General features: G+C 36.1%; 1 protein-coding gene across 2 annotated transcripts in view; it reads left to right on the top strand.

Annotated features, from left to right (window-relative positions):
* The window catches only part of Btk29a (tyrosine-protein kinase Btk29A), a 351,109-nt gene that overhangs the window by 52,355 nt on the left and 286,493 nt on the right, over positions 1-12,261 (top strand). For both annotated transcript variants that reach the window (XM_072021484.1, XM_072021485.1), the window contains exon 4: positions 3,417-3,710. In XM_072021484.1, coding sequence (XP_071877585.1) covers positions 3,417-3,710 — 294 coding nt within the window. The remainder of the gene's footprint in view (positions 1-3,416; positions 3,711-12,261) is intronic.

Genomic DNA, 12,261 nt, shown 5'->3' with positions numbered 1-12,261 from the left:
CCAAACGTAATCAAATATTCCATGTACACAGATATTTCTCTTTTTTATTTTTATAATATTTTTTATGAAATGTATTTATATACAAAGGTTGGAAATACCTCTTATATGTCATATACGTATTATACAAACACATACATACATACATATACATATACACATATGACATATAAGAATTCTGTCCAACACCTGTGTATCATATGTGTTTACTGTCTTCAGATGTTTCTGAGCGAATAAGCGTCCACTGTAACCATAACCTCATAACGCTATAATTTTCAGTCCAGTATTTACACTCGTGTTCATACTATTGCCAATTTCTAAGATGCTACAAATCCCAATTGTAGTACAATATTTTCTAACTCTTACAATGGCTATCTTACAAAAAGTATAAGTCCAAGTATAGTCCAAAAGTATAAGAAGGAATTTTCAGAGTCTAAAGGAACAATTTTCGTACTGGAACCAATTCCTGTTATTTATCGTCACGTTGCTCGCCTCCGTACTTCTCGAATGCATTTCTGTAGTTCGCGGTGTCTCCCGCTGGCGACTCTAACAAAATGTGAGAAAGCTTCACGGTAGACAACGAGGAAAAATTTTTCTGTCCATCCTTTCTTTTTTTTTTTTTCTCTCTCTCTAGCGAGAAAAAGTTTCGCTAGGGACATAGTTCCGCGAATGGGAAGTTGCTAGGTACTTTGATGGCGCTGTTGTTTGCCGATGTGGTCGAAAGGGAGGAGTGGGGAGTGTGCGCTGATCAGATTTGTAGGTAAAACAACGCAAGCATGATTTTTATCAAATTCATCGGTGGTATTCCGCGGGGTACAATAGGGGAAGACACGCGATAGACAATTTGTCAAATAAATACAACACGACGTGGAAGCTCGTCTTGAATAAATCGAACGCTGTCTCATGAACCAATGGCGTTTCGATATTGTTTTGTTTTTTTTGTCGCCTCTCGTTAGAGGCTAATGATCATCGATTCGAACTGAATTCTGTTTCCCTTTTCCTCTGACAGAAGCATGGCGTGTATTTTCATTTCTCGTTCGAAGGAATAATTTGAAAAATTGAAAACTCTCGGCTGTTGTTTTGTTAAAAATTGAAATCGAACTATAGATTTGTAGCAGTATGCGTTCATTTAATGCTCATTGCCAATCGGATCCACAATCTCTCCAGTTAATCTCGTTGCAGTCTCCAAATTTTTATATCCTGTTTCCCTTTGTTATCTATTACCATAAACAAAACGATTCGCGATATTTCGGGGAAAAACTTGAGCATTAAATGGATACAAGAAATCACGTGTGTTAACAACGATATATATTTTGCTGAAATTTAAGATATTCTCCTTAACGGTCGGAAGATCTGTGGCGACACTCGACGACGGGACTTTCCTACGGCTTCGCGACACAAAGCGCTATGCCATCTAAGCGTAAGGTGACATGCCCAACGTACCATCGATGTCCTTACGGTACTTTCACCGAATATTTGGAAGAATGCATACGCGGCAAAAAAGAAAAGAATCCGTTTGGTTTCGAACAAAAGATTCATTCCGTTTCGAACAGCGAAGTACGAAGGGTCTAGCGTAACAGCGAAGCAAATATATTCGAGATCCGTGATTGTTGATTGTTGACTGTTGTTTGTTTATTGTTGACTGTAGACTGTAGACTGTAGACTGTAGACTGTAGACTGTTGACTGTTGACCGTTGTCTGTTGACTGTAGACTGTTGACTGTTGACTGTAGACTGTATACTGTTGACCGTTGTCTGTTGACTGTAGACTGTTGACTGTTGACTGTTGACTGTCGACTGTCGATTGTAGACTGTAGACTATATAATGTTGACCGCTGTCTGTTGACTGTAGACTGTAGACTGTTGACTGTAGACTGTTGACCGTTGTCTGTTTACTGTAGACCGCTGTCTGTTGACCGTAGACTGTTGACTGCTGTTTGTTAACTGTTGACTGTAGACCGCTGTCTATTGACCGTAGACTGTAGACCGTAGACTGTTGACTGTTGACCGTTGTCTGTTGACTGCAGACTGTAGACTGTTGACCGTTGTCTGTTGACTGTAGACTGTTGACTGTTGACTGTTGACTGTTGACTGTTGACTGTAGACCGCTGTCTGTAGACCGTAGACTGTAGATTGTAGACTGTAGGCTGTGGACTGTTGACCGCTGTTTGTTGACTGTTTACTGTTGACCGCTGTTTGTAGACTGTTGACTGTTGACTGTAGACCACTGTCTGTAGACCGTAGACTGTAGAGTGTTGACTGTTGACTGTTGTCTATTGACTGTCGACTGTTGATTGTAGATTGTAGACTGTATACTGTTGACCGCTGTATGTAGACTGTAAACTGTAGACTGTTGACTGTTGACTGTAGACTGTTGACTGTTGACTGTAGACCGTAGACTGTTGACTGTTGACTGTTGACTGTTGACTGTTGACTGTTGACTGTTGACTGTTGACTATTGACTGTTGACTGTTGACTGTTGACTGTTGACTGTTGACCGTAGACTGTTGACTGTTGACCGTAGACTGTTGACTGTTGACCTCTGATTGTTGACTGTTGATCATTGACTGTTGACCGTTGATTGTTTTTGTTAAATAAACTTTGTTGTTGGACATCGAGCGTATTTCTTGGGCACTTACCTTTACAACCAACTACCATCTCAGATCGGATAAAAATAATTAGAAGGATAACGAAATTAATTAACAACACACGTCACACGTCTAACATAGAGTGGTTCACGAGAAACTCGTAGAAACCTTTTATGAATAAATTACGTGTACTACATGAAACATTTTGAAATCTCATTAGAACTGTAATAAGACTGGACCGTCATGATGATATTGATAAATTATGAAAGAGACTTTAAAAAATATACAGAAGTAGCAAGAAATTTCTGGTGCAAATATATTTTTCATAGAAATTATGAAAGTGTTCTTCCTTTAATTATTAACACTTTGACTGCCACGTTGGTCATTGGTGACCGGAGTGCTTCAACTTCCTACAATTGTAAAAATTGAATGAAAATTGACAGTTAAGACATTTTGAATATAACCGATAAATAGAAGATACTTTAAAATAAAAAGTGCCAAATTAAACAATTAAACATTTTTATTACAACATCAATAAAAAGAAAAGAGAACAAATGTTGCATCTAAATGTTGCACTGTGTTAAAACACTGTAACGTCCTTGGCGAAACTTGTGATTTCGGCGTAGCAGTCAAAGTGTTAATGGCTTTTTATTGATTAAATTATTAAAAGTAACATAGGAATAGAATATAGTCATAAAGTAAACTTGTTCATCTGTCAAAGACATGAAATCTAAACCGCTGTACTCAAAACTCTCTTCGGCTATGTTCCAACAATTTATAACTAATTTGTTAATAAAATAACTAATTCGACGGTTCGTTGGTCTGTTCACAGTGTGCAGCGAGAATCCTGGCCTAAGCGGTCGTTACCACGCCGGACTGTGGAGTGGAAAGCGTTGGTCCTGCTGCCGCTTGTCCACACGTTCCGCTGAGGGCTGCGACACTTGCAGCTCCTGGTCCTCTAAGCCGTTAAACGTAACGAACCCGTCCTCCACGTCCACTTTGAGCTTCACCTCGGCCACCGGAAGCACCATCGCCACCACTGCCACCATAACCGATCGACCACAGACGACCAACTCAGAGGCGAACAACAATCCCATCGTTCACTCGCAGGCCCGTTCAACTATCGGTTCGTACCAACTTTCATTTCTCTTCTTATTTCATCTCCTCCTTCTCTACGAAATACGTTCTTATCTCTCCTGTTCTGTTCGCTTTGCAAGATTTAAAAAATAATTTCCAAAGCTTCTAGAGAGAGATCGGTAGTTCCGATCTCGAACAGCAGAGGGCAGGCGCGGCGCTTAGAAAAGAAACGCGCGCAATTTGAATGTGATAGAATCGCGAATGTTTCAGAATCGGATTTTTCCAAGATTTGTAAAGTCGCCCGTATTTGCCGATGTTGTGTAACATAGGATTAAGTTGACGACAGGCTGCAGGCGATCTATCTTTAAAGGTTAGAGTATGAAGAATAGATTTTTCTTGTTTTGCTGGTAACCCGGACGTGGAAAAACGAGAGGAAATTTTTATGGCGCACGTGAAATGCTATAGGATGATCGATAGAAGAATTAGAGAACTGGCGATTGTGAAAACTAAAGCGAGAAGTTCAAAGGTTAGAGATGTACATGTTTTAACTTAATACTCTGGCGACTCTTTCGCGCCACATTTGCCAAGGTCTACGTTTCAAAGAAACCAGTAGAAAATTATCTGCTGACTCTGGCAAAGAGAGGATAAAACCTGGAAACGACCACGTTTCTTTGATACGTCGAGCGTTTTACCTTTTTTACAGACGGCGAACGTGTGACATGAATTTCGTGTTTCAAGATCTTCCAGTGAAACTCTCAAGTTTTTCTTACAGTTTCACCGAGATAACTTCGCGACGTTAACGAAGCTATTTTTCTATCGTAATAATCTGTTTCCATGAACTTTTCTTCTTTCTTCCTCTTCTTTGCTTCTTTCTTTTTACTTTACTTTTCACCAGCTTTAAAATAGGTTTAAAATAGTCGACCAATCGACTAATAGCTTAATTAATCGCATGAGTTGGCCAATGTTAAATTCAACGCTAGTTTTCCGTTTAATCTGCGGCCTGCTTCCTTCCGGTTCGACTTCGCGCCGTATTTCGGGCTTACCGAAACTCACCAGCCCCTTCCAGTTAAATATTAGCGAGCGTCGCGGTAATTCCAAGACAAACTCTCCCCTAGTCATAAATGTCCGGTCAGTTAATACCGGATTCCATTAGGACCCCTTAGTGGCTTTGAAATTCCAATCAGTTTCAGCAGAATTGACAGTTGTTGAGCTCACGTTGCATCGAATAACTAGGAAATTGCGTTATTTCATTGGTCTAACGATCAGTCTTGTATTAAATTTTCATTTAAATTCTCCTGTTTGTTGGATTTATATTGTTTCTTTTTTCTTTTTTCTTTTTTCTTTTTAAGATTTCATAGAAATGTAACATTGTTTTTATTTTTTATGGAGATATATTGAATTAACTATATTGGAAACACCGAGATATTCGAAATGGTCAATTTTTAGGTTATGGTAGGAATTTTATAAATTTCCCACGCTACAGTTTGTGATTTTAATGATTTCTTTTTGTGGAATGGGTATAAATGTCTTTCTCTTGCATTATGTATTTTCTCATATACCGTTCATTTTGATTTCTTTGGTGCAACTTTTATACTTTAATCGTTGATAGTTTTAATATTAAGATTACAATAGCCACCAGCTACTTTCTATTCTTTAATAATTATTTTTATTGAACTATTGCTCAAAACAATGAGTACTCAATATTGAAATATTTTAAAGATTAAATAACTTAAAGATGGTTCAATTGTTTCTTCATTTGCATTTTAATTAAATTATCAAATACTCTGATAAATTTGAGCACCCAATAAGAACAACCCAATAAGATTACAATAGCCACCACCTTCTTCCTATTTTTTGACAATTATTTCTACTCAACAATTGCTCAAAAATATGAGTACTCCATATTGAAATATTTTAAAGATTAAATAACTTAAAGATGGTTCAATTGTTTCTTCATTTGCATTGTAATTAAATTGTCAAATATTCTGGTAAATGTATACACCGAATAAGAACAACCCAATAAGATTACAATAGCCACCACCTTCTTCCCATTTTTTGACAATTATTTCTACTCAACAATTGCTCAAAAATATGAGTACTCCATATTGAAATATTTTAAAGATCAACTAACTTAAAGGTCGACCAATTGTTTCTTCATTTGCATTTTAATTAAATTGTCAAATATTCTGGTAAATGTATACACCCAATAAGAACAACCCAATAAGATTGCAGTAGCCACCAGCTTCTTTCTATTTTTTAACAATTATTTCTACTAAACTATTGCTCAAGAGCATGAGTACTCAATATTGAAATATTTTAAAGATTAAATAACTTAAAGATGGTTCAATTGTTTCTTCATTTGCATTTTAATTAAATTATCAAATACTCTGATAAATTTGAGCACCAAATAAGAACAACCCAATAAGATTGCAGTAGCCATCAGCTTCTTTCTATTTTTTAACAATTATTTCTACTAAACAATTGCTCAAAAGTATGAGTACTCAATATTGAAGTATTTTAAAGATTCCTTTTCTTAGAGATTATAACTTACAGATCATTCAATTGTTTCTACATTTGCATTTTAATTAAATTATCAAATACTCTGATAAATTTGAGCACCCAATAAGGACAACCGAATAAAAACAAACCAATAAGATTGCAGTAGCCACAAGCCCCTTTCTATTCTTTAACAATTATTTCCACTAAACTATTGCTCAAAAGTATGAGTATTCAATATTGAAATATTTTAAAGATTCCTTTTCTAAAAGATTGAAACTTAAAGATCGTTCAATTCTTTCTTCATTTACATTTTAATTAAGTTATCAAATACTTTGATAAATTTGAGCACTTTATATTAATATTGGGATGGCAACTAAGTGATTGTGGATTTTGTCAATACCACCTAATGACAAAATCCGCAATCACTTAGTTGCCAACCCAATAAGATTACAATAGTCACCAGCTTCTTTCTATTTTTTAACAATTATTTCTACTCAACAATTGCTCAAAAATATGAATATTCCATATTGAAATATTTTAAAGATCAACTAACTTAAAGGTCGTCCAATTGTTTCTTAATTTGCATTTTAATTAAATTATCAAATACTCTGATAAATTTGAGCACCAAATAAGAACAACTCAATAAGATTGCAATAGCTACCACCTTCTTTCTATTTTTTAACAATTATTTCTACTAAACAATTGCTCAAAAGTATGACTACTCAGTATTGAAATATTTTGAAGATTAAGTAAATTAAAGATGGTGCAATTGTTTCTTCATTTGCATTTTAATTAAATTATCAAATACCTTGATAAATTTGAGCACATTACATTAACCCTTTCCACTTCTATGTCGTGTGTGACTTAATGTAACTTTTTATCTCAGGAGCTTCTTTGTCGAGTCCCACTCGACATTCTTTCAGTCCCACCTTTTTTGTGATTGCATCCTGGAAATTGTTTCGAGATATATCATACACTTAAAAATTACAAAATACAACAATAGTGTAAATAAAACTGTTATTTAACTGAACTTCTTTCTTCCTTTATTTATTTAAATTGTCTTATTTTTTAGTTAAAGTAAATTTCAAATAAAACACTTAATAAGCGTTGGCAGCTGCTGCTAACGAAATTGAAATAAAATTCAGAGTGCAAAGGGTTAATAAATATCAAACAGTTATTTGAAACGATATCATTCGCGTAATTCTTAGCGCCCAAGAAACTTTCATTTTTGCAATATTTCGCTTCTTTATTTCTTTGGAAAATTGACCATACGAGGTGTCTTCGATGACGTCGTATTTTACGTCAACGATCCAGAGCAACATTTCGACGTTCTTCTTCTTGAAGCACGGAACATGAAGCAGAGGACCGTAGACAGGGTTGCAAACACAAAATAAGGGATAAAATTCGACAGGCGTAGTTAAACGGGTCAATGCACAGCGATAGTATTCTTTGTGCCTTGCTCTTTATGCTGTCATTGTGCACCGACCCATTTGACGCGGCTTTTTATATTTTATTTTTCTTCTTCCGTCACCGTGCATCGACCCATTCGGCGTATCGAACAGATCCTCTTCGCGTCTCGCATTCTTCCTCTCTCCTTTTCCTTTTATTTTTCTCTTCTCCTATCTGCCTGTTCGAACAGCTAGACGTAACATTTCATAAATTTTATATTTTGAAACTTTTACGATGATTAGATGACATTTCTCGTAGTTCTTCGAGCTTCCATCATATTTTTATTAGTTGCGTTCTGTCGCGAGCTTTCGTGAATATTTCAACGCGCTTTTTCAGGATAAACTTGAACACTTTTTTTCTTCTTCAGGATAAGCCCAAAATATTATTCTATGTATATGTCGGGTTCTCATTGTGATTAGGGGCGTGTAACTGAGGTGGAGATTATTTGAAGTTGTATTTGTAGTGTAGTAGTCGTAGTAGCCGCGTATAGTTGTGGGTGATAGTGCGCTAACTGCTAGTGTGTAGGGTGAGACAGGTTCTGTGCTGCGTGGGGTGTATGTATGTATATACTGCTGCGCATTTTTCTTTTCTCATTTTTAATGCCGCGGAAGAAAAATTGGAATCCGGTTGCCAGGATTCGAACCCTGGGTCCCGAACGTTCGTAACCAAAGGCGCTAACCATTGCGCTATCGTCGTCCGATTCTAGTTAATGTCTAGTGGCGGTATTTATTGTCGAGTGCCGCCACACATTTTCTATTTAAGGTCCTTCAGACCGACCAAATATTCTTTCACTGAATAGTTTACCAGTTATGTAAATATGAAACCGGAATTTTTGTATAGAAAATACACGTTTATTGTATGAAAATGATTAAAAATATTTTATTCCAAGTCGAGGGCGTCTTTCTCTCGAGGACGGCTAAGACCCTTCCTAGTCCACCAGCTGTCTATTATCCAATCAGAAGCAACGTCTATTGCCCTTACTTTCCTAGCCAAAATTGTCATCAACAAATCCGATGGTTCCATGCACGAGACACACCCATCCTTAGCTTTCCTCCGCCACAGCAGCGTCACCGAACGGCACTGATTTTGCATCTTTTGAACGGTCACCACCTTTAGATCAGTCACCTACTTTACTTATGCATACGCACCAGTGTAACTATATTCGTTACAAAGCTGTTGGAATAAACTGTGACTTATAATTTGTTGTATCAATGTCATATTCAATTTAACTACCTCTGTTATCCTAACCGAAATAGGGGATCGATCATTTCGCGGCGTCGATTGTCTAATCGTAACGGGAACTTACGACTCCCGTTGACGTGCTTCCTCGCGATCGCGTCTCTCCGCGAGTGAGCACCGCCCTTGAGAGAAGGTTGCTAACGGAAGATACCGAACGTGAGAAAACTAACTTTCCCGTATCTTCCCGTAGTAGACAAAAATGTAAAGAACATGCTTGTTTGGTTTGAAGGACCTTAACCATGAAAATGCCGAGATTTATGGTGGGTTGCCATCTTGCCCTCGGTGTGCAGCCTGGTCTCTGATGTGGATTGAGATGTGGTTGATGTTACAGCAACATTGTTTTGCCTGGAGTTTATTTATCGTTATGTTTCATGCGCCGCTACATATTCTAAAAATATTCTAAATATTCTAAAATATTTTAAAATAAATATTCTAAAAATATTCTTCTGGAAGAACCGCAAATACAACATTTAACGTTTCCTGTACTATATTACCTGTACTATTTGTTTAATGATTATTTTTGCAACAACGCGAGGTGCTCAATGGCTTGTTCGGTGAAAAGTGGGAAATTCGATGACCAGATTACTCTGCCGCTTTGGAGGAAAGAAAAATTCAACATTGACCGGGTATCGATGGTTCGTTGTGGGATGAATAGAACTATAGTATCTGGACGTTCTATTGAAATTTTTGACGCGAATGTCGATCAAGTGTACACAGCGTTGCGGAACCTGTGACAAGTATACGGTGACCGTTTTCTAAACATAAAAATGTTGTATAGTAGATGGAAATTAATACGTAAAATTTTGTTGCAACTTAAGGGGGTGTCTTGAATTAGAATGTTCTAAAACAGCGCCTTTTTGTGATTTTTTTTTAGAAGGGAAAGAAAGAAATGAAGTTATTGAATTTTGGGCTATGGTTTTATATATACTTAACGAATACAAAAAATTTTTTTTAAAATAAAAAAATAATTATAACAGATTTCTAAGCCTATTTCATGGGCTGCAGTTTTCAATCGGCGTGAAGGATCCACCTTGTAATTCTTGACTGAAAGGAAAAACCAAAAAAGGATTAAATTATTATATATTTTTCTTCTCGATGAACTAAAAAAAGGCAGAAAATAGTGTGAAATTAAAAATTTTGGCAGGTTTAAAGAAAAAAGAGGTACTTTATAAAAAGAAGGAGTATATTTTAAGATGCTACAACAATTATTTAAATAAACTTTTTGACGAACTTTTTTAGTTCATCGAGAAGAAAAATATATAATAATTTAATCCTTTTTTGGTTTTTTGTATCGGTTAAGAATTACGAGGTGGATCTGTTACGACCTTTCGCGGAGAGACGCGGTCACAAGGAACACGCGTCAGCGAGAGGCGTAAATTCTCGCTACGATTCCTGTAATCGACGCCGCGAATTAGTCGTTCCCCTGTTTCGGTTAAGATAACAGAGGTGGTTCAGTGAATTTAACACTGTATTAACAGGTTAATATAGCTTGTGTATTCAACAATAAATTGTATAATAATAAAAACGTCACAAATTATTTAGCGATGAATACAGTTAATGCGTTACAGAAATTCGACTCGACTTTACGATATCTCCCAATGAATTCGTTAGACTAAGCGACTTTATTTTCAATCGTCGGACCTCTCGATGTACGTCGTTTGAATCTTCAAATGAGACTGACGCCCTTAGATCAATTCTTTGTCTTCCCGGTGGGACTACCCCCACTACGCTCGGATCACGCCACAGTTCGCGCCTATGATCACGTATGCCACCTTCTTTGTGTGCATGAAATAACGGACCGAAATCGACGTTTCTGGAACTCGCTGCTTGGCGATTACTATGTGCTCGTCGATACATTGTATGTTTTTTCGTCGGGTAGATAAGACGATCCGTCTGCGACGCTGGAGGACCGCGAGCGACGGTTAGAAATACGATCTATACTAAGCCTCGTGGCGTGACAGGATCTTTCACGCCGATTGAAAACTACAGCCCATGAAATAGGCTTAGAAATCTGTAATAATTTTTTTTGTTTATTTAAAAAAAAATTTTTTTGTATTCATTGAATATATATAAAACCATACCTCAAAATTCAATAATTTCATTTCTTTCTTTCCCTTCTAAAAAAATAACAAAAAGACGCTGTTTTAGAACGTTCTAATTCAGGACACCCCCTTAAACGAAGCGTGTACTAATTTATTTCTAAATTAATATAATTCTTCTGTGGAATAATTGCAATTAAATTGCCAGAAGCACCTCTGCTTCATTGAATTTATTTACCATTTATGTACATATTAATTAATCAGGACACATAGGTATATTAAATTTCCTATCAATTAATAGTACTTTTATGTAACTACAAATATTTCATACTATAGAAGTTACGTGTAGAATTTGATAAAAAATTGTATACTCACAACTTTAGCTGAAATATCTTAACACTAGAAATACCGATAGTTAACACGAAGCTATTTCTACCAAAACCATTGAAAATAACTGGTCTTTAAAAAATACGTAATAATAGAACATTTTTATATTTACTGATCTATTACATTCTTATAGAAGGAATTCCATGTTATGTTGTTGAGAATTGTGGATCTTAATTACCGAAATAAATGTAAAGGAACACTAAGGTTACACTTAGAATTCAAATTAAAATAGTTATAGACTTATTTAATAAACGATTTCCAGGATTTTCGTCGATATACATTTGCACGCATCTCAGCACTTTCTTTGTCACGCCATCTTCCATACCAGACTGCCAACGGAACAGTTGCATTCATGTTTTTCGAGACGCTGCGCACACACATACTTCCACACATTCATATTCACATACGTGTGTCACTACTACGCGGCCAATCTAGTCTAGCACACAAAATTATACATATCTCAATATATGTAGTACATTTTTGGTATTGTTAATCCATCTGGGACCAAGATCCCCAAACGAGGGTTGCCACATTTATAAAATTGAAGAACCAGTCGTGTTGACTAGTATTGGTATAAGTAGCCTTGATACAAAATTATTTTCAGTTTGAATACACAAAAAACAAAATAAAATTCATTATATTATTCTTTTAGTTATCGTTGCGAAAGTCATTACATCACTGCGGAAAAATATATAACACGAAGTAGGAATTTTAAATAAAATTGTAAAACCAATCAACTTGACTGGTGTAGTACTTCTAGTGTTAATTCATCAAGAAATTTGTAAATCTGTCACAATAAATAAGATTTCATTTCATTGTCGTGAACCTTATATTTTCTTTTTAAGGTTCACGACGATGAAATGGCTGCAATAATCTAATAATTTCATAATTTCTGGCTACGATCCGCGTTATTGTTTTACGTTTGATCCTGCTACCATTTTTCAATGTACTCCAGCGTACAAACATCTTCCACTTCTCGCAGTATAC

This window comes from Bombus fervidus, chromosome 19, assembly GCF_041682495.2.
Source record: "Bombus fervidus isolate BK054 chromosome 19, iyBomFerv1, whole genome shotgun sequence".
In the NCBI taxonomy this organism is placed as follows: domain Eukaryota; kingdom Metazoa; phylum Arthropoda; class Insecta; order Hymenoptera; family Apidae; genus Bombus; species Bombus fervidus.
This window is presented reverse-complemented; position numbering and strand designations above follow the sequence as displayed.